Source organism: Eurytemora carolleeae, unplaced genomic scaffold (genome assembly GCF_000591075.1).
Source record: "Eurytemora carolleeae unplaced genomic scaffold, Eaff_2.0 scaffold478, whole genome shotgun sequence".
NCBI classification, from domain to species: Eukaryota; Metazoa; Arthropoda; class Copepoda; order Calanoida; family Temoridae; genus Eurytemora; species Eurytemora carolleeae.
The window spans coordinates 121,677-145,784 of NW_019396378.1; the positions used below are offsets into that span (position 1 = coordinate 121,677).

The 24,108-nt window shown below is 33.2% G+C and overlaps 1 protein-coding gene across 1 annotated transcript; it reads left to right on the top strand.

Moving 5' to 3' along the window:
• The first annotated feature begins 131 nt into the window (after window positions 1-131).
• On the top strand, window positions 132-23,815 carry LOC111702041 (cullin-1). Its single transcript, XM_023473564.1, has 27 exons — window positions 132-340; window positions 569-637; window positions 1,031-1,102; window positions 1,586-1,822; window positions 3,125-3,389; window positions 3,821-3,913; window positions 4,422-4,531; window positions 5,207-5,315; window positions 6,659-6,724; window positions 8,676-8,789; window positions 10,185-10,277; window positions 10,903-10,974; window positions 11,259-11,362; window positions 13,047-13,134; window positions 13,627-13,679; window positions 13,937-14,010; window positions 14,673-14,745; window positions 15,498-15,570; window positions 17,057-17,140; window positions 17,894-17,992; window positions 19,074-19,160; window positions 19,592-19,671; window positions 20,166-20,292; window positions 20,780-20,872; window positions 21,459-21,562; window positions 23,125-23,239; window positions 23,774-23,815. Exons 5-27 carry the CDS (start codon window positions 3,168-3,170, stop codon window positions 23,813-23,815), a joined length of 2,175 nt encoding a protein of 724 aa, XP_023329332.1. The 5' UTR covers window positions 132-340; window positions 569-637; window positions 1,031-1,102; window positions 1,586-1,822; window positions 3,125-3,167.
• Window positions 23,816-24,108: the final 293 nt, after the last annotated feature.

Here is a 24,108-nt window from a genome sequence, read left to right on the forward strand (position 1 = left end):
CTGAACTAATTCGAGTCTATAGTAGATAATATTTTGTACAGTTTCGTCATTTCAAAATATTTGACAGCGCGTCCAAAATCAGTTGTTTGGCCTTCACTTTTTTTTCCATGGAAGCTGTGATGGCCTCGTTTTCGAGATAGATGCCTTTAAAAGTCTGTTTTTAAAGAACCTAACGTAGCAAAATTCAAATGGTTGATCACAGTTTAAAAATTTATTAATATTTTGAGTGTTAATGTCCAGCGATTTTAGAAAAATGGCTCTAAATTTTATTGCAAAGGCTCCCGTGTCATTTCTGCGATTCACTCAACCCAGACTTGCAACTTTTGGTCGCTATGCTAAGGTATGTGGTTTTTGATGCTATTTTTGTTATGCAGGGATTATAGAAATCAAATCAGCTTTCTGAAAAGTTGGTGATCAGCAACAAACCTTTGTTTAACGTACGTCCTCTGCTAGCGTAAGCCAAATATTGATGATAAGAAACAAAAATATGAGAGTTTACTCTTGCAAGAAATTTAGACCAAAAATCGTTCTCTAGGAATATACCAGTTTATGGATTGTTATGTTTAAGGTTGAACTGACTCCCCCCTCCCCTGGAGAACTTGGTCAGGTTGTTAAGAGCTCTGCAAAACTAGTTCAGGTTCATATTTAGTTTTTTTGGGGATTTGAAACAAGATATTAGATTAACTTCAGCATCTTGTTCCTCTATTCGATAGAATTTATTTATGGAAACACATGATTTTAAGAGGAAATTTAACCCCTATTTCTCCTTTTTTAATATTTGATTTATTTATAAACAATTGTATGCAATGTATCTTTAACTTTCCATTAGACATTCTCTTCTACATCGCTCTTTAGATGACTTAAATGACTTAGCATCTTTGTCTTTAAATAAAATAAATTTAACATGGTGATGTACATGGGCATTGCCCATGCAATTTGGTCCAGCCTATTGGCGGGCTATGACGAAAAAAATATTTATGAACGTTTTTAATAGATAAAGTATTTTTGTAAATATAAATATACTGTTTAGAGTGCTCTGACTTTTAAATGGGCTTCTGTAACAGTTGGTGAAGCTGCTGTTAACGCTATCATTGTCGCTGAGGTAGGATTCTTCGCCCAACTTCTTGAGGCACCCCCCCTCTCTTATCAAATGTTTTTATAGTGATTTTTAGGGGGGGGGGGGGTCAAGGAAACTTGGGAGAAAGTAAGAGAAAAGATCAAATCTTACTAATTACTTTGCATCTCAACTATTGTTTTACTGGCGAGATCTTAAAGAGTTTATATTTATTATTATTATTAGAGGCAATTAAAAAGTTTAGAATGCTCTTTATAATTTTAAAAGTGCTTGCGATTCTTTTCAAACAGAATTTCTTCTAAAAAAAATGGATTTACAATGTAATGATTAGCTAGGTGTCAATAATATCTCATTGTTTGACACTAAAACTAGGAAGACTGTTTCGAGAGCAAACAGTTTTTTTTATGTTTTAGTTGAAATTTTGTCCCTTGGATCTGCATCTGATGACCTGGCTGTATATTAGTTGATTGATTATTAATCGAGAAATATTTTTAAATATTTTAATTTCAGGTTGCTTGCTGGTTCTTTATCGGGGAATGTATCGGGAAAGGAAGTCTTGTTGGCTACCAAGTTTAAACTATTGTTCAGTTTAGTCGTGTAGATTTATCGTTAAACATTTAAGCTTCAGCTTATATATTTATAAATTCATGCAGTCATTTAATTTACTGGTTTCAGATTGCTAAATAATGTGGAGATAGTCAATACAGAATATTCTAGAGAATTGTTGAGTCTCGTAGCAAATTAAAGGTTAAGATAAATAGCTTATTCATGAAATAAAAAGAGGTGGTGGGGAATTAGAATTGCACGAATCCATGAAAGACGGAAATACGAAGTTGTATGTATTAAAGGGACTGTAAGCTTAATTTTAAGTGACGCTACGTGCAAAGAGAGCAATGCAACGGTACCCTTAAAACCTTTGACTGTTTGAGTAAAAAGATCTCGTTTTAAAAATGTCGGAACCCGCTTAAAAAAAGGCCTGTACGCTGTGTACAGATTAACCTCAACGCAGTTGATCTGTTTAACACGTAACTGAAAGTAAAATCGGGTTCAGCATGTTTAGCAACTAAATGAGGTTTTAATAGAGAAATATTGATATGTGCGACATCCTTTATCATTCAAAGGTTTAAATGGTACTGTTGTGTATGGGGAATGCTCCTCTACTTGTAATTACCCCTACGGTGGCCGAATTTAAAGAATTTGAGCGGCGGTTTAAATTTAAGCCGCGGCTTAAATATGGTTAAATAAAATAATTAAAAAATATTGTATCAAATGTTTCAAGATTTAAGCCGGCGCTTAATTTAAACCGGGTTTTGGCAGATTTAAACCGTGGCTCAAATTCTTTAAATTCCATCTCGGGTCCTTTAGGTAAAATAATATAAATCCCTGCAACTAATGATACCTTGGGTAAAATACTCTTTACCAAATAATCTGCAATGGAAATACTTACCTAATTTTAATTCTCTGAAAAGTAAACTCGTCATTGGTTTCACTCCTATAATGACCATGTGGGCGAACTAAAAGATTAAATTTACAATTTAAGACGACTGAATGATGTAAACATTTTATTAAAAAATATCTAAGATTTTGATGAACTTGAATTTGAATTTAGCATTCAAACAATTTATGATGACAAAGGCTAAATGTAAAAAGATATAGTTCAAGACTGAGAATGCTAATTTTTTTTGACAAATTTTAATCCAGGATCATTACAGAGGAAAATATGTAAAAAATCCTCAGTTTTTTTTTATATATTTGTTGGAAATTGAAAATTTAAAAGAAGCTAGATCCCTAGAAAAAAAAAAATTGTACAGTCTATGATATAATTAAAATAGTTTTTGGTTCGGTCCTAATATTCCAAAAAGTTCAAAAATTTACAATGTAGCTTCTAAAGTCCTTGTTTAAGATGAATAGGTAGATTAAGACTGTCAGACCCCCNCTCTAAAAATACATTCTAGATAATATTTTGTCCCTTTTCATGGAGATGGCCCATATGAACAATTGAGATTTGTAATTATTATTGATTTTTATTTGATAATGTTTTTATTTCAGTGATAATATTGTCTAAACCCCTGCCTATATTAACCTTCACAAAATGGCGTCAGCCCGTCCTCAAACCTCAGCTGCGTCCTCTAAACCTTCCTGTGACCTCGACCAGATCTGGGGCGGTCTCAAGGAGGGTATAGAGGAGGTGTTCCAGCGCCGAGCTATGACTAAACAACGGTACATGGAGTTGTACACACTGGTGTACAACTACTGTACAAGTGTAAGCCAGAACAGTGGAAACCAGAGGTCTGGAAGTGGAAAGAATAAGAAGGTAGTTAATCGTTATTAACATTTATGATTCCAAAACTGAGGATCTATTCCATCAATGATAGGTTCTGCTTCTTTCTCATAATCTTTTCTATATTGTTTATTTCTCTTTAACACTATTTGATACTTTATACTAGATTGACCATTAGTTTATACTTATTCGTGTTTACTGTTGGTGTCTATTTGGGTGAATATTTTATTACTTAGGATTCGGAGAAACTTTATTCATAAAAATGCTCAAATCCACCTTGCACCAGTTCTTAAGTTTTCTTAGATACTATTTAAATCAGAAATGATTTTTTCAAACTCATTCATATGTTTGCCTTTTTGTGAGAACAAAATAAGATATTTGTCTAAGTATTTAAAAATGGTTTGATTTATGTCAAAAATATTTTTAATTAAATGATTAAAATTGTAAGCCTTGAATTTGTTTAGAATACTCAGTCATCTGGTGCACAGTTTGTAGGTCTAGAGCTGTATAAGAAGCTCAAAGAATTCCTCAAGGTTTACCAAGTTGGACTCCTTCAGGTACCCCTTAAACCTATACATTCTAATAATAAAAAAAAAAAAAAAAAAAAAAAAAAAAAAAAGAACAATTAAAAAAATCAAAAAATACCAAAAAAAAATAATTCATAGAAAAAAACCTGAAAAAATCCTCAAGATTGAAGTTTGAATATTATCATAAAATATTCTGTATTCTCCTATAATACCATACATAGGGTCCTTGTAGACATCACAACATAAACATTTACAGGGTTTGGGCTTGGTGCCTAACTGACGAGTTATCTTAAACATGATAAAAGCTTTGTCAAATTTTAAACATAATTTTTGGCTTTTATGGTGGCTCAACAAAATCTTAGAAGTAAATAAAACATTTGTTCCCTTCAAGTTCGCTGTTTAAATAATCAAAAAATTTCACTTTTCCGGAAAATATGGGGATGAAAAGCAATTGAAAGTTAACCAGTCGTGAACAGTTTGAGTAATTAAATCAAACTGGCTAAGCTTAAAAGTTTTCTTATGTTTGAATATATTGTAGAAAGGATCATACTTAATGGATGAGCCCGTGTTGAAGTTCTATACAAGAGAATGGGAAGAATATCAGTTTAGTGCAAAGGTTCTCAATGGAATCTGTTCCTATCTTAACAGGTTGGTTTCTCATCAAAGGAATTGAGTCTTTGTCACAAACTCTTATCTTTTAATCCTTATATCTTTGCAACCTGATGGTAAGTAACCTTTGATATTTCAAACTTAAAATATATAATCAACAATACATAGTTTAAATCAAATATCTAAGGTCTACTACATTAGATTGTAAAGATGTAGAGGTTAGAAAATCAAAGTTGTATCAAAGACTTACTTTTTTTTTAAAGCTATCAAATTACCGAACCGGAGATTGTGTGGATATTGTTTATCTTTGACACTTGAGGATCAATCCCTGCAGTGAATGAACAGTGAACCTGAACATCACGGGATATCGAAGTGGATTCATTAGTCATGCATAAGACGGAGATCAATGATTGATCCCGGGATTCGCAACACTGAAGTTCTGACGGGGAAAGATCCGCACTGAAAATTAAAGATGCGTGATGCAAAAAATCTCGGGATACAGTGAGAACCAGCAAACTTTGGAATTTGACTAAAGTTAAGATTTTGCACAATAATTGTGCGGTGTTGATAGACCCATTTTCCTCAATTATGAATTTAATAAGTTACAAGCAAAACTAACTTGGAATAACTTCAAATGCGTTTAATTATTGCTTAAATGTCATTTTCCGCATCTGTTTGGTTTTTACTTTATCTGAAAAAAATCTCATTTTGTAGACATTGGGTGAAGAGAGAATGTGAGGAAGGAACGAAGGGAATCTATGAAATCTATCAGCTGGCCCTAGTTACCTGGAGGGATAACCTTTTCAAGAACCTTAACAAACAGGTAGGTGCAGTACGTTAACAATATAAACAGGTAGCTGCAGTACGTTAACTATATAAACAGGTAGCTGCAGTACGTTAACTATATAAACAGGTAGCTGCAGTACGTTAACTATATAAACAGGTATCTGCAGTACGTTAACTATATAAACAGGTAGGTGCAGTACGTTAACTAAATAAACAGGTAGCTGCAGTACGTTAACTATATAAGCAGGTAGCTGCAGTACGTTAACCATATAAACAGGTATCTGCAGTACGTTAACTATATAAACAGGTATCTGCAGTACGTTAACTATATAAACAGGTAGGTGCAGTACGCTGACAACATAAACAGGAAGATGCAGTACGTTAACTATATAAACAGGTATCTGTAGTACGTTAACAATGTAAACAGGTAGCTGCAGTACGTTAACTATATAAACAGGTAGCTGCACTATGTTAACTATATACACAGGTAGCTGCAGTTCGTTAACAATATGAACAGGTAGCTGCAGTATGTTTACAATATTAACGGGTAGCTGCAGTATGTTAACTATATAAACAGGTATCTGCAGTACGTTAACTATATAAACAGGTAGGTGCAGTACGTTAACTATATAAACAGGTAGCTGCAGTACGTTAACTATATAAACAGGTAGGTGCAGTACGCTGACAATATAAACAGGAAGATGCAGTACGTTAACTATATAAACAGGTATCTGCAGTACGTTAACTAAATAAACTGGTAGGCGCAGTACGCTAACAATATAAACAGGTAGCTGCAGTACGTTAACAATATAAACAGGTATCTGCAGTACGTTAACTATATAAACTGGTAGGCGCAGTACGCTAACAATATAAACAGGTAGCTGCAGTACGTTAACAATATAAACAGGTAAGTACGTTAACTATATAAACAGGTAGCTGCAGTACGTTAACTATATAAACAGGTATCTGCAGTACGTTAACTATATAAACTGGTAGGCGCAGTACGCTAACAATATAAACAGGTAGCTGCAGTACGTTAACAATATAAACAGGTAGCTGCAGTACGTTAACTATATAAACAGGTAGCTGCAGTACGTTAACTATATGAACAGGTAGGTGCAGTACGTTAACTATATAAACAGGTAGCTGCAGTTCGTTAACAATATAAACAGGTAGCTGCAGTTCGTTAACAATATAAACAGGTAGCTGCAGTATGTTTACAATATTAACAGGTAGCTGCAGTATGTTAATTATATAAACAGGTAGCTGTAGTTCGTTAACTATATAAACAGAGAGCTGCAGTATGTTTACAATATTAACAGGTAGATGCAGTACGTTTCTCATAAAAGTAAAAGTGAAATGTATTATTATTATTTTAAGGTGACCAGTGCAGTTCTCAAGTTCATAGAGAAGGAGAGGGGAGGAGAGAGTATCAACACTAGACTGGTGGGTTTAGTAACAGTTTGGTGGTTGGTATTTGGTTGGTTGGTTGGTTTAGGGGCGGGTTGTTGATTGATCGATTGGTTTGTAGGTTGGTTTGTTTGTTGTTTTGTTGGTTCGTTTTTTGGTTCGTTTTGTTGGTTCATGGGTGGATTGGTAATTGATCTTTCAATTGGTTAGTAGGTTGGTTAATTGGTTTATTGTTTGGTTGGTTGGTCATGGAAGAAATTTTGATTGGTTTGGTTCATGAACAGATTGTTAATTGATCATTCAAATGGTTGGTTAGTTGGTCAATCGGTTGATTGGTAGGTTGGTTGGTCATTCAGTTGGTTGGTTGGTTGGTTGGTTGGTTGGTTGGTTGGTTGGTTCATGGAAGGATTGTTGACAGGTTGGTGCGTTTGTTGGTTTGTTTGTTGGTTCATAAACAGATTGTTAATTGATCTTTCGATCAGTTGGTTAGTTAATTAGTTGGTTGGTTAATCAGTTGGTTGGATAATTGGTTTGTTGAATGGTCGGAAAATTGTTTGGTTGGTTGGTTGCATGGTTGGTTAAAGGACTGATTGTCGATTTATCATTCGATTGGTTGGTTTGGTGCTTGATTGGTTGACTAATTGATTGAGATCTGTGCCAAGGATTCAACATTTTGGCTTCAGGGAACCGGATCCGCGGATTTGGATATAAGGAGCAAAATATCAACAAAATCTGCAAACAAAAATATTTTGCTCTCAAACCCCAAATCTGAACTGATGAAGAAAAAATATATGAAAAATGTCCTTAATTTTGATTGGTTTATCAAGTTTACTTACTTGTTTTACTTGATGTGTAGTCTGCAGAAGACACTCTGGGTCCCCGGGGCAGACATCAGTTTAGTTTCCTCTCGGAACAGTGTTCTACCATGCAGGAGACAGGTTAGGGAGCTTCAAAAAACACTGGTCCTGGCACAAGGTTTAGATATTTCATTTCTCCAATCCAGCTTTAAAGATGTTCAGTGTATGTGAATCTTTTAAATCCTGTGGTATGGAGTTTCAGAGCGTGACAATTCTGTTTGAGAAAAAATGCTTTCTTAAATCTATCCTGGATCTTGATGCTATGAAATTATTTCTGTACGCTGTGCTACAGGTCAATCTTAAGTTTTGGTCTCCAACTATGGTGAACATTATGGTTGATTCTACTTTATTAATTATTTTAAAAGTTTGGACAAGATCAAGGCACTGTCTGCTAATGTTCTCATTCCCAGTTCTACAAGCATTTCTTCATAGGTCCTACCTCTCAGCCCAAACACAAGGTTTATAGCTCTGCGCTGCACTTTTCAAGAGTTTCTATGTCTCCTTGCACCCAGGTTGACCAAGCTGGTACTGCAAACTCCAAATGGCAACGCACAAATTGTTTGTACATTTGGTTGAATGTACGCACCTCTCTTTGCATAAAAAGGCTCTTGTTATTTGGGTCAAAATTGACCCTGCCCTTCTAGCAGCCTCAATACACTGGGTGGAGGGTTTAAGATTTGATGAAATTTTGCCACCCATATCCCGTTCTACTGCTTCCAGGGGTGTACCATTCATTATGTATATATATTATATAGTTCATATTGTAGCGACCTATCTGGATCCGTATCTGCATCCAAATTAAAGAGGTCCTAAGCACTGATATATATTGATTAATTTTTTGATTGATTGATTTGTCTATTTGTAGGTTTATTGATCTGTTGATCTGTAGATTTATTGATTTGTTGATTTGTTGATTTGTAGATTTATTGATTTGTTGTTTTGTTGATGATTGATTTATTGATTGAAGGTGAGAAGTGTGAAGCGCTGCAATGTCGAACTGGAACTGATTGATTGATTGTTAGCAGTGTGAAGAGCTGTTATGTTGAACTAGGACTAAATGATTGAATGCTGATTGATATATTGATTCATTGGTTCATTGCTTCATTGATTCATTGATTCATTGATTTTAGGTAAGCAGTGTGAAGAGCTGTTATGTAGAACTAGGACTGAATGAAGAGGATCCAACAGCTAAAGGGCAGAATCTGTCCGTTTACAAGGAGTCTTTCGAAAACCAGTTTCTCAAGGTAAACAAAGAACATACAAGATCTGCAAAATTCGTCAATGACGCTCGTTAATAAGTTTACTTTTGGAAGCACTACCCTTTGATGCGTTATGCCGGCTCCCACTTCAATGAATGACGGATCCGGATAAACTTTTCTGAAATCTAGTCTAAAAAGATTAACTGGTTTAATTTAGACACCTCGTCTTTTTGTTGAAAATAATAACTGAGTTGTTTGCTTTATTAGGGTAATTAAACTTGATAATGTTAATCATGGAGGGAAGGGTATTTTTTATATTATTATACCAATGAAATAGGTATGCTGAACTTGTCTAAAAAACAGTAGTTCATTATATTTCGGAAAAAAAGGTTTTTTGTTTGATATAACTTTATTATTATTATTATTATTACCAATGGTTGTTATCTTTTAAGCTGAATCTTGGCACCGTCCATGTAAACGAACTCAGCCTGAAACGTCTAGTTGTGAAATATGATAAACTAGCTGAAGGGCCCGGCGTTGACCATGGAAAAAAAACTTGAAAAAAAAGTTTGGAAAAAAAAATTATATTTTTTAACTATAACACCCCCCGGCCACCCCTGAGTGTCTACAAAAAAATTCAGCCCAATCGGTCCAGCCGTTTGGCCCGCTATAGGCAACATATATATGTATATATACGAATGTCTTGTTTTATTATATAGATGACTGAATATGATATCCACAGCGTTAACTAGAATTTAAGGATTTAAAGAACTCGCTGTAGGAAAACCAAACAGAGATGAGATAAGAAATGATCAAATGATAACTGTCTCCGACTATTTTAATTAAATTTTTACCCCTGGATCCTGAGCACTAATTTAAATTATTATTGATTTAATCTATATATAAATTTGGCTTGTCTGTCTGTTTGTATCCAATAAACGTCAAAACGACTGAACCGATCGGGCCCAAATTTTTTGTGGGACCTCTAGGGACCCCAGGGAAGGTTTATGAATGATAAAATTTAAAAAAAAATGTGTTTAAATGTTTTTAATTTTGTAAAAAAAATATAATTCTTGAAAATCCGCGAATTTTTTTTTTAAAATCCGCAACATTTTTTTCTTTTTTGTTTTAAAATGTAAACAAAAAGAACATGTTCACAATTTAAATAGAAGATGGGCGCGAAGCGCCCTAAAACCCTAGTATTCAATAATTCTACATAATAAAACAAGACATTCGTATGTATGTTCCCTACGGCCGGCAGAATGGGCTGAATTTTTTTGTGGACACTCATGTGAAGTCTGGGAGTGACATAGGCTAAAAAAATTCGTAATTTTTTCAAAATATTTTTTTTTCATTCCACGGGCAACGCCGGGCCCTTCAGCTAGTTGTTATTCTTCTTCTTCTTCTTCTTCTTGTTATTATTGATATTGATATTATTAGGACACTGAGAGTTTCTATAGTCGGGAGAGCGCCAAGTTTCTTCATGATAATCCTGTTACAGAATACATGAAGAAGGCCGAAACCAGATTAAAGGTATCTAATTCAGGTTTACAAAATCAGGGGTGTATATTATCTCGAAAAAAATATTTTTTCCCTTAAGTAAAAATAGCGTCAAAATTTTTTTTTTTTTTCGCTGAATTGCATAACATTAATGGTTTAAAGGGGAAAATAAAATAATTTTGGGTTAAAAGTATCATAAAGAGTCAGAAGATATGCTTTTTGATGTCCAATGATTAATTCTTCCCTCCCAATCTGCATTAAGAATCATTTTTCCCCAGGGGTAGGGGAATATTTCTGGAAAATATACACCCTGATAAAAATTGTGAATAAGCGCCAGTTCTATGCTTAGTTTTATGGGAGGGGTCACAAAATTTAATGGTATATCTAATACCATTCGTAATAAATTGGTATTGTATAGATAATACTTCTCAAAAAATAATCAATACGAAAACTATTCATTTTCTGACAAATTATATAAATTTTAATTCTAACCCGATTTCGGATATATTGGCTTTTTGATGGAGCGGTGAAACATTTTTTCGTTACAGAAACATCGAGTAGAATATTTTAATGTTGAAATATTCATTTTTCGTCACCATTCCCTTTATTTATTTTTGAATATTTTCAAACTTATCCATAAGATTTTATTTATATTTAGGAAGAGGAGAGGAAAGTGCTTGAATACCTTCATGAAACTACGCTACCCAGTCTACTCAAAACTTGTGAAAAGGTCACAAACAACAAAAATGAAAATTAAATTTTAACCAGAAAAAAAGGCAGAATTTAGTTGTCATAAACGAAATTGGTTCATCCAGTTTTGTTTCAAAATAATTTTTCTCTATAATCAGTTTATAAATTTTTATGCTTTGTCCACCACTTTTTTCGTTGACATACATCTGGAATCATATTATATAAAGATAATAATCCCGGGCCGTACAAAATACATTTTTCGGAATGTAAAGCATAAAATAAAAGAATTGAAAAAAGGTTAAAATCAGAAACAATTATTTTTAGGTTTTGATTGAGAAGCATCTTGAGACCTTCAACCTGGAGTTCAAGACGATGCTGGTGGCGGATAAGGACGAGGATCTGGGCAGGATGTTTCAACTTGTTTCAAGGTAGGGGTGGACCAGGGACCAATAAGAATGGTCGATATTGGAAATGCTCCACCCAGCACGTGGATTTAACGGTTCTGTCAATATTCCAGAAAGCTGTGACTTTCGATCACAATTTGACCCGTTAAACATAATTTGTAAGCCTTTTTTCTAAAATACTGCTTTGTCGGCATATGCATTTTGAATGAAAAAGTATAGAATAAAAAATCCGTAAAGTAAATGATTATTGAGTTATAGACCAAAACACGTTTGATTTCAAATAGAAGAAACCGAATGCTGCTCACTCTGGTTAGTCCGGGGTGCCAGAGGCCGCGATTTGAAAACTTCGGCCCGAGCCGTAATTCCTTAAACCCGACTTTAAGACCCAATCTTCGACCCAACTCTGACGACAGCTTGTGTCACGTCACACTTTATCAAACAAAGCTTTTTAGGTTACTGTTGTGAGTCGGGCATGGCCTCCTTCGCATGAAATTTTATCCATGTTTAATTTTCCCACAAAGCTATTTTATCCATGTTTAATTTTCACACAAAGCTATTTTATCCATGTTTAATTTTCCCACAAAGCTATTTGTCCATTTTTAATTTTCACACAAAGCTATTTTGTCCATGTTTAATTTTCCCACAAAGCTATTTGTCCATTTTTAATTTTCACACAAAGCTATTTTATCCATGTTTAATTTTCACACAAAGCTATTTTATCCATGTTTAATTTTCCCACAAAGCTATTTTATCCATGTTTAATTTTCACACAAAGCTATTTTATCCATGTTTAATTTTCCCACAAAGACTCAGTCTCCCCCTAATTCTCAGTCTCCCCCTAACCCTGCTAGCAACAACACATCTCTGTAACTCTCTCTCTCCTAGCCTGATACCAGCTGACCCAGCTAGCTGTTGCTATGGCGGGGAGTTTAAAACACAAACAATGAGAATTACACATAAACTCTTGGAGTTGTATAGGGAAGGAGTGGATCTAGGACTGGATATCAAGCTTAACCTGTGGACTAAAGATGGAGAAATCCAGAATCTGAAACTGAACTTGAAATCGAACTAAAACCACCTGTGAACATTGCAAACCCAGTTTTAACTTTCTGTGAAGAAAAAGATTGTACAGTTTGCCCAGTTAGACACAACGCAATTAGAACATATGAAAAAGTAGACAACCAAATTAAATATCAGTTGGTTAATAACTACAAGAAGTTCTATTGTTTCTCAGCAATGGATGACGAGGGAGTCAGCTGCGAAATATTGCACTGGCATTCAAAGTCTAATCTGTGTCTATCATATGAATCATTTATATAGAAAATAAATAATGTAGTTTTTCCATTTATGAAGGTTGTAAACTTGTAATACAATTGTAATATCTTAATCTCTGCTACAAAATAAATATTTAGATCTAAAAAAAAAAATTTTCCCACAAAGCCATTTTATCCATGTTTAATTTTCCCACAAAGCTATTTGTCCATTTTTAATTTTCACACAAAGCTATTTTGTCCATGTTTAATTTTCACACAAAGCTATTTTATCCATGTTTTATTTTCCCACAAAGCTATTTTATCCATGTTTAATTTTCCCACAAAGCTATTTTATCCATGTTTAATTTTCCCACTAAGCTATTTTATCCATGTTTAATTTTCCCACAAAGCTTCGAAAATCGTTCCCAAAATCCTATTTAATTTTTATTTTTCAGGATTCCCGATGGTTTAACCGAACTGAAAACCCTGCTAGAAGTTCATATATCAGAAGTTGGACTATCTGCAATAGAGAAATTAGGACAGGTAGGAACTTATTTTAAGGAAAAATATATTTTTGCAACCTGTGTTTGTTATGTTTGTATTATATCAGTGGTGTAAAGTTTTAGAATTTTTATACTTTTTACTCAAAAAATCATATATTTTCCCCTCTAAAATCATTTATTTTCACTATTCTAGCGTGAAATTTTTTTTTAATTTGCCGCTCTGCCCAAACATATATAACTTCTGTAGAAAACAAATGATTTTTTAAAGGGGGGGAAATACTCACTCTTTTATTGAATTCATTGTGATGGAGGGGGGGAGTCGATAACTGTATCCCCCCCTTTGCGATCTATTATGATATTAAACTAGGTAGTGTGTACTAAACTTAAACAGTTCATTATTCACCATTTTGTTCGTTTATTTGTTCACCAATTTTTTTATTTTTTTTCATTTTTCATCCATTTTACTTCATGTGCCTTGTTCTTGAGTCAAATACAAAAAAAATTATTTTGTAAAATGTTTTTATTTGTCCAGGAGGCTCAGAATGATCCTAAAATTTATATACAGACTATACTCGAAGTGCATAGGTAGGAATATTATTTATTTTATTTCTTGGAACGTTTTGTGGTGGATGTTAACAAGCAAAAAATTAATTTTGAAATCGTCGAAATCTTTTTTTACAATCGATATATTAAATCTATGTTCGAATTTTATAGTTCTAATTCTAAACCATAATAACTTATCTATCTATCTATGTTTGTAATGTTAATATATAAATCTAATTTAGAACTGTATTCATGAAAAAGAGGGTTTTAAAGGAAAGGTGTGAAAATTTTATTTTTAGAAAATTCGATTCTCTTGTGATGCGATCCTTCAACAGAGATGGAGGTTTCGTGGCTAGTTTAGACAAAGCTTGTGGTAGGTTTAAAAATAAAATCTATTTTATTTAAATTAGTGGAAACGAAAAAATTAGACATCCCTAGAGGGCAAGTTTTCTTCTTTAAAACTTCTACTCAAAATTATTTATTTCACCTGAAATCCAATTCAGTGAATAAATCCTATAAAAAGAGAGGAGGAGGAGGGGGGGAGATGGTTGAAATGATTTTAAAGAAAATATATATTACAGTACACACTCCTGGCATTGTTGTCAGTGTATTTTGTCAAAGTGTTTTATTAGTGATGGTAATTATTGTCCGTGTCGTGAATCAAATACCTGATGATAATAAAAACCCCTTAAATGAATCAAAAGCTGTGAAGTCCAATGCACTGATCTTTTTGTTCTAATGCATCACATCTTCACTTTTCACTTTATGTTCTTTAGTCAAAGCTTGTCAGAGTTTAAAACTTCATAATTTTTAAAACATTTCCTGCAGTGCTAAAAACCTGTTAAAAACTTTTTGCTGTGAAATAAAAAAATCTCAACTATATGATAATGAGAGATTATTTAAAATTTTTTAATTTCCTCAAAAAATCTGTAAACCTTGAAGAAATGCTTATGATCTTGATCAGTATCCGGTTTGGAACCATGATCCGGATCTGCATAAAATGATTTCCTAATATTTGTATTTTATTATTATCAGGAAAATTTATCAACAATAACAATGTGACCAAGGTAGCAGATTCTTCTAGTAAGAGCCCGGAACTACTGGCGAAGTAAGTTGGTATCTTTAATTCTATTTAATAGAACCAGTGGTGGGAACTATTGTATTGTAGATATCGAGATCAATGCTTTATCTCAATTTTGTTAGTCTAAAGATATTTTTATATCCCGCACAGTCAGTGGTTGAAGGAAGCTTCGATCAGAGGAGAAATAACTGATAACATTGAGTCTCAAATCTAAGGTTCCCACAGTAGATATCGAGATCAAGTGAGGAGTATCCAAGTTCCCAATTGTATTGTAAACATCATGTTTCTAGACTTCTGTCCTTTTATTCTGTTTGTCCAGAAAATGAATTTTTAATTGGTGAATCAATTATCAAGTATTTTGAATAAGGATCTGAGTAAAATATGGTTGAAAATTCTTGTGAACTCCAGTATTACAGTTTCTAACTGTTCGTATCTTATTCCTATATTCATGATTTTAGGCAATCTTGAATAGTTCAGTATTCTTAATCTTTTTACTATGTTTTAGTATTTATGGTATTTATTATTAAGAAATAGCTTGTACTCAAAAATTAATAAATTTTCTTAAAAATAAGATAAATTTTGTTTGCCCTCCGACACAAACATGCCTAATGTAATGATGGGGATGATTTTAAGGGGAGGGGAAAAATTGTATATTATTTTTTTGTTTTTTTTTCCTCAAAATTCTAAATGTTCCCTAATAAAGCAAAAAAAAAGTTTTCAAACTTTAATAATAAAAATTTTCCAATATCCCTGTCCTTCCTCCTTATTATTCTGTCTAGATACTGTGATGCCCTGCTGAAGAAGTCCAGCAAGAACCCTGAGGATGCAGAGTTAGAGGAAACTCTAAACCAGGTCTATACTCTACTGTACTGTTTTCTACAGTAATCTTTCATTCTCTTTCCCTCTTTTTCGGGTAAAGGTGGCCACATATAGTGAACTGGAATTGGTTGCCCAAGATTGGGCTTCTTGCATATCCCACCCTCGTATACTTCTTGTATGCAAATAGACTTTTACTAGTTATATACCATTGTGATCAATAAGTTTCGCTAAAATTTTCTAAGTAGTGTCAGCTCTAATTTTTGTTTTAAGTTCACTATATTTATACTGGATACATTTTTGGCCAGGTTGGCGTCAAGCAGATTGCTGTTGTAATGTAAGGAGTGTTCTCCTGAAGGTGGATGTGCTTCGTTGTCACAGCATAGGAATATCTAGAATATTGATCGGAGAAAGAGGACACTTTGGAGGCTCGATTACTCAAACATGTTTTTGTTAGACAATGCAAAAACCGAACAGAACCCTTAAACATGCTCCGGCACGTATTTTAAAACGATTTCATGAACTTTAATGGTAGTTTAATGGGGTTAAGAAGGGAAATATGAATATTTGAAGGATTATGACATGTCCGGGCGGAAAAAGACCATTAAGACCCCAAAAATGGTCAAAAATATTGAAAATAGCAAGGGTTCTCGTAGCATGTTTGATATTTGCCTATACATTGTAAACAAAGTTGTAAAGCAAGATTTGAAAATGACAAAAATCTTGGCAAAATTTGTCGAAAAATCTCGTACGTAGGACCAAAGGGATGACATTGATTATGTATCTTGAATGTAAATCAAAGCCAGAAAACTCCTCTGAAGTCCTTCATACATTAAATACTTTATCGCTCTTCTCTTTTGATCGTTTTTAAAGGGTCTAAAACAGACTTTGTTGGATCAAGTTTGGATCCATTTTGAAATTTTTCTTTCTGTGGCGAACGAAGCTGAAATACTTCGGGAGAACGCTCATTATAATTACTACAACGATCTTATTGACATCAGCTGATATGAAAATAATCCGGTAAAAATACAGTAAACTTTCAACAAAAAAATCAGAGCTGAGACTTCAAGACGTACCCATAACTTTTATTAGCGAAACTTATTGATCACACCTTGTCACTTCAGTTTCAGTAGAAGTAAATATTTCTATTTACTGTTTAACCCCGATCAACGGATTTATTTCTGATTGGATGATGAGTATAGATAGAAAAATAGATGTTATCGCTGTGCAATTTCTATTGGTTCAGAATAGACACCAAACACATGACTGAACCCTGATTGGATCAGGCGCTAATGGACGGCACACTAGAGTGAATTGTATTGTACGTTTTCAGTAAGAGTATGACAATATATCTGATGTGAACTTCAAAAGACAAGATAATTCTAAAATGTATATTTTACCACTTTTGAAAAAGTTTTTGTCTATAATTAAAGGTGAATAAAAAAATTTTCTAAAAAACTTTTTTTCCGCGTCAATAATTTTGTATATACATAGTTCCGTGATTAATGATAAAATAATGTAGGTGATGACGGTGTTCAAGTATATCGAGGATAAGGACGTGTTCCAGAAGTTCTACAGCAAGATGCTGGCTAAACGTCTAGTTCAGGTAAAATTCAAGGGACTGATCATATCTGCAGATATCAAATAAGGAGCCAATAATCACCGAGAAGATTCTAATTATGCGTTTTTTTTTAATTCAAAGAGATCTTTCAACCCAAAATGCTGCTATTTCATGAGTAAATATACAAAAGTGAACTCTGAGGTTAAACATTTTTAATATTAATAATCTCTTCAGAAATCACTAATCCGTATCTGTTGTAGTCCCCATGTATTAAGTCAAATCACTTCAGGTATCTCTGGAGGTCGTAGAAATTTTAGTTAGTTGCGATAATCAGATAAACGGATTAAGAACTCAGTTGTAATTATCAGATAAACGGATTAAGAACTCAGTTGTAATTATCAGATAAACGGATTAAAAACTCGGTTGTAATTATCAGATAAACGGATTAAGAACTCAGTTGTAATTATCAGATAAACGGATTAAGAACTCAGTTGTAATTATCAGATAAACGGATTAAGAACTCAGTTGTAATTATCAGATAGAGGGATTAAGAACTCAGTTGTAATTATCAGATAAACGGATTAAGAACTCAATCGCTTTAAATTAAAAGATTCCTATCTTGAAATCGAGTTCAGGCATTTGAAAGGATTATCTGATACAAAATATATATATCTATATATACAAAGTGTAATCTCTGTAAAGTCTGTTTGTTTTTCCGATCATAACGCAGGAAACCCTTGGACCGATATTTCTAAAATTTTGATATATATATATATATATATATAATGTACTGTGCAGGGTATGTCTGCAAGTGACGATGCTGAAGCATCCATGATCACGAAGCTGAAGCAAGCTTGTGGATTCGAATACACCAGCAAACTACAGAGGATGTTCCAGGTATAACTTGTTCATTGATTGATTGGTTGTTTGATTGATAGGTTTGATTGATTGTTTGATTGATCTTGAATTCGAATACACCAGCAAACTACAGAAGATGATTAATGATTGATTAACGGATTATTTTTTTAAATTTTAAATAAATTCAAAGGGTGAGCTACTTTTTATAACGGCAACCTTAAGAATAGATTCTACGATTTTTGAAGATTAATTGGCTATTGGATTATAAGGCTGATTAACTGGTCGATTATTAGATTTATTGATATGTTGATTTGTTAGCTTAAATAACTTCATAGGTTTACTCACTAAAACCTAAAAACATTGCATTCGATTCTACGATCAATTAAATTCCAAGAATGAAACTATGCAAAATCATTAAATGCATTGTAGAGAATCTCTAAAAAAAAATTGCAAAAATTGGAAGATACTCTCATAAAAAAGTCGAAAAATATAGATACAATTTCTGAGCATATGAAAATGGTAAAAAAAAAATATTATAATTTAATCTTTTAGTATGTAGTAAAAAATGGCGTTAAAATTAGCTTGATAGCTTAATTAACAAAAAAGTTACAACCAATTGTAGCATGCGAGGACAGGCCGAAAATTGCCTCGAGGCCGGAACTGTAGGAGGCCATAACTCGTAACCAGAGGTCACAGGAGTCAGAAATTTCGGATTAAATGTTTTCTCATAATATGCCAGCTGTGTGCAAAATTTAGAGAAAATCCATGACATGGACTACACTGGGGTGGCTGATTTGTTAAAGAATGACCTTATTGATTTATTTCTTGGTTTTCTGTTCTAGGATATCGGATTGTCCAAGGATCTGATTGAATCTGATTTTCTGTTCTAGGACATCGGATTGTCCAAGGATCTGATTGAATCTGATTTTCTGTTCTAGGATATCGGATTGTCCAAGGATCTGATTGAATCTGATTTTCTGTTCTAGGATATCGGATTGTCCAAGAATCTGATTGAATCTGATTTTCTGTTCTAGGATATCGGATTGTCCAAGGACCTGATTTTCTGTTCTAGGATATCAGATTGTCCAAGGACCTGATTGAATCTGATTTTCTGTTCTAGGATATCGGATTGTCCAAGGACCTGATTGAATCGTTCCGTCGGCATCTGGAGAACTCAGAAATGCTCAATGTTGATTTTTCTATCCAGGTTAAACTTTGTTTATTAAATACAGTGGTCAGCATATATATCAATACAGTGTTACTGAAATTGGGATATAATTTTTATAATTTATTAGAATACATACACCGAACACACGTTATTATAGTATCTCAGATCCGGACACCACTGAAATATGTGTCGGACATCACCGTTTTAGTAAGCCATTTTGTATTGATATATATGCTCACCACTGTAGAAAATAGTAGGATGCTAAACCTTCCCCCCATACTATTTTATGTCAAAGATATTCTATGCAATTATACTAATTGAAGTCGACCTTTGTTTAGATTCTTTTCTTATTTGCGTCATTATTACCAGTAATATCAATATAAATTGTTATCATCATTATTGACATTATTAGTATTATTATCAACATTGATATAAGTAAATTATTATTTTAATTTTCTTTATTCTATCAGGTTCTATCAAGCGGTTCTTGGCCATTCCAGCAGGGTTGTACTTTCAGCCTTCCTTCTGTTTTAGAGAGATGTGTAGGAAGGTAGGAAATCAAAGTATTGGGGGGGGGGGGGAATATCGTAATAACAAATGTTTGAGATCAAATACAAAGTATGAATCAGTTTAAAAGTGGAAATTAAACTGAAAGAGAAATCAAATGGAAAGAGAAGTAAGAAGAATGACTGCTGAGAATATTTGTGTCTTCCCCTTAAACGTTAAGATCAGCTTCGTCCAATTTGTTAATGGACACATTGTTATAGCAGGGAGCGTTGACCCAATCTAATCATTTCGGTACAACCATTTAGTCAGCTGTAAATAAATATATATTTACATATTGTATATATGAGCAAAGATTTTCATTATTAAATCTTTGAAGGATTTATTGATTGATTGATTGAATGATTGATTGATTGATTGATTGATTGATTGATTGATTGATTGATTGATTGATTGATTGATTGATGGATTGATGGATTGATGGATTGATGGATTGATGGATTGATGGATTGGTTGATTGATAATAATAATAATATTTAGGTTTACAACATTTTACAGCAGTATTCACTCTGGTCGTAAACTGAACTGGTTGTATCAGATGAGTAAAGGAGAACTTGTCACGCATTGTTTCAAGAATAATTACACCATCTCAGCTTCAACCTTCCAGGTACCAGGGGACACCCACTACTGAGCTTTTAAAAGTGTGGCCTGCTATTTTTAACAAATCATATTGGACTCCTCCAAGTCTTTTCAATAACAATTGACCGAAATAATTTTTCTACCCCTTTTTTCTTAGCGAGCTGATGTCGCAGACCTGCAATAGTTCAAACTATGACTTTGTTAGATATAATAATCAAATTTAGAAAAATCAAAAGCTTACACATCAGATATAAAGGCATTCGTAAACAGAGTCAATTTCTTCATTTTATATTTGTCTTATTATTTAAAAAAATTTAGTTTAAGTGAACCCTACATTTAGGGGTTGGATGCTTTATTCACTTGAACCTTTATCTTGGTAACAAGGAGGAATTCATCAAATATTTATTCATGATCTAACTAATCTGTTAATAGTACCGTTGTGAATCGGACATGCCATTCTATAAATGGAATGTCAGTTGAAATTAAGAGCACAGTCCCTTTAACACCTTGTTTAGATGTCCATCCTACTTGCCTACAATGAGTCTGATAGTTGGGAGGTGGGGAAGCTGGCTAAAGCTACGGAGATCAAGGAGGATCTTCTGGTTCAGGTAAACAGGAAATACGGAGTCAATGTCGTTGTTTTTTGTAGTTATAACTGCAAGGTAGTTATGTCGTCTTTCGTATCTTTATCTTCATTCTAGTCACTGATGTTTTCTAAATCTTTATCCTTACGTCAGTCGGTGATGTCGTCTTTAATGGTTTATTTCGTACTAAGTGACGTTGTCTATGCTCTAGTACTTTGTATTTTCTTCCATGTTCTAAAGTCAGTAGTAATGTCGCCTTATGCTGTAAAATCCGCAATATTTTGTCAATAAGTTCGTCTTTCAATCTCTTCCTTGTAGTAAGTAATGTCGTTTTCCGTATTAAAATTTGAACTCAGTATTTTTGTCTGTGATATCGTATAAATTGATTATAATATGAATAGGAAGATTACTTTATAGCAATACTAAGGTGTACTTGATGTTGTTACAAAGAAAATATGTTTGTTTTAGTACACACTTATTAAGTGAAATGGGTCTGTTTACACTGAACAATTAATATGTCTCCTGCTTATTGGACTGGTTAAAGTCCTAACTTGAGTCTAAAAGTTGCTTCCTATTCCAAAGTTTTCTGGTTCTCACTATATTTGTGCAGGTTCTACAGATACTGCTCAAGTCCAAACTGTTGACAGTGCCGGGGAATGAGAATATCGAGGAGGCTGATATCAAGTCTGATACTATCATAGCACTCTTTAAAGGGTAAGAAATATAAACCGCCCTTGGTAAAATGACAATTCAGATCTATATAAGATGAGAGGGTTCGGTTGGGGAGAAAGAATGAAGAAAAAAATGGAAATTCGGAAGTGAAAGGGAAAGGGGGGGAGATAAGAGGGAAAAGGGAAGAGGGAAGAGGAAAGAGGAGAAGAGGAAACAGGGAAAAGGGAGAGGAAAGAGGGAAGAGGAAACAGGGAAAAGCGGGAGGGAAGAGGGAAAAAGAGGAAATATTGACTTTAAATCTTAGAACTAATATTCAACCCTGTGACAATTTAGTACGTGGTTGGGTCCAGAGATGTCACATTTTATTCATAACTCCGATACACACCTGTATCACTCAATTTGACACAGTAAAATATTTTTCTTCAATAAGATCTTCTTAATTTTTCTTTGAAGATACAGATAATGTGATGTTCTCAATCTCAAATGCTCTTTATTCCTACGATGAACCACCACTTGAAAATATTTTTTTAAGCCTCATTAAGAGATAAAAACCCTTGATTTATTAGGGGTGGGTTTTGATTTTTTATTTATAAATATACCATTAATGGGACTGTAGCGTAATTTCAAGTGACCCTCCATGCAAAGATGACAATGCCCGATTTACAACGGTACCCTTGAAAGCTTTGTCTGATCAAGCATGAATTAGATATTAATTTTTTTGTTTGTTAAACCTGTTAATTTTTAATTGCGGTTTTTCTGTGTAAATGACTTGCGCATTTCTTTTTTTTTAAGAAGCAATGAAGAAGCTCACAGAAATGAACACTTCGAGTCAGAATAAATATGGTATCTTCCACAAGTTTTATCATAGTAAAGTGTTAAGGGTACCGTTCCAAATCAGAAATTGTATTCTTTGCATGGAGGCTCGCTTGAAATTTTGCTTACAGTCCCTTTAATGATAGAGATAAGAACAAGAAGCTGAGTTAAATAAATATTAATGTTTAGAGATAAGAACAAGAAGCTGAATTAAACAAATATTAATGTTTAGATATAAGAACAAGAAGCTGAATTAAACAAATATTAATGTTTAGATATAAGAACAAGAAGCTGAATTAAACAAATATTAATGTTTAGAGATAAGAACAAGAAGCTGAGTTAAATAAATATTAATGTTTAGATATAAGAACAAGAAGCTGAATTAAATAAATATGAATGTTTAGAGATAAGAACAAGAAGCTGAATTAAACAAATATTCATGTTTAGATTTAAGAACAAGAAGCTGAATTAAATAAATATGAATGTTTAGAGATAAGAACAAGAAGCTGAATTAAACAAATATTCATGTTTAGATATAAGAACAAGAAGCTGAATTAAATAAATATGAATGTTTAGAGATAAGAACAAGAAGCTGAATTAAAGAAATATTAATGCTTAGATATAAGAACAAGAAGCTGAATTAAACAAATATTAATGTTTTGATATAAGAACAAGAAGCTGAATTAAACAAATATTAATGTTTAGATATAAGAATAAGAAACTGAATTAAACAAATATTAATGTTTAGATATAAGAACAAGAAGCTGAATTAAACAAATATTAATGTTTAGATATAAGAACAAGAAGCTGAAGGTAAACATCAATATACCGATGAAGGGTGAGCAGAGGCAGGAGAGCCAGGAGACTCACAAGCATATTGAGGAGGACAGGAAGCTACTCATTCAGGTAATTGTCATCTTTGTTCTTAGGATTGTGAAATCTTGCGAGCAATATGTTTAGCTGGTTGAGTTTAAACCTATGTATATATATTATAGTTCAAATTATTTGTATTTCAGGCTTTAGTAATTAAAATTATGTTAATCACAGTCCACCATGGAACAAATCGTGTTTATTATGCCAAGTTTGTTTATTGTTCTCTACAGTTTAAGTCGTGTGAAAGCCTGCTATGATGATGTTTGTGTTGCCCGCTATAGTTCAAATTATGTTTTTTATACATCCCTACTGACAAAACCATGTTTATTGTGTATTATAATCTTTATTTTCTAATCATTGTAATCTTATGTGAATGTTTTATAGTTCTAATCATTTGAAAGCCCGCTAATGTTCAAACTATGATTATGATTATTATAATTATGTTTGAAGTTCAAACCATGTGTATGTTTAGGCTGCCATAGAATAAATCATGTGTTGTTATGGCTGCTATAGTTCACGCCATGTTTATGTTAAGGTCGCTTTAGTTCAAATCATTTTTATGTTTAGGCCGCTATAGTTCGAAATTTCTGTATGTTAAGACGACTATAGTCCAAACCATTTGTATGTTTAGGCCGCTATAGTTCGAAACTTGTGTATGTTAAGACAACATAGTTTAAACCATTTGTATGTTTGTTTAGGCCACTATAGTTCAAACCATTTGTATGTTTAGGCCGCTATAGTTCAAACCATTTGTATGTTTAGGCCGCTATAGTTCAAACCATGTGTATGTTTAGGCCGCTATAGTTCAAACCATTTGTATGTTTAGGCCGCNGCAAAAAATCAGCCTCCTACGACAATTCTAAGTTATGTTTAAACACTGTTTAAATTTTCCGGAGAGTAAT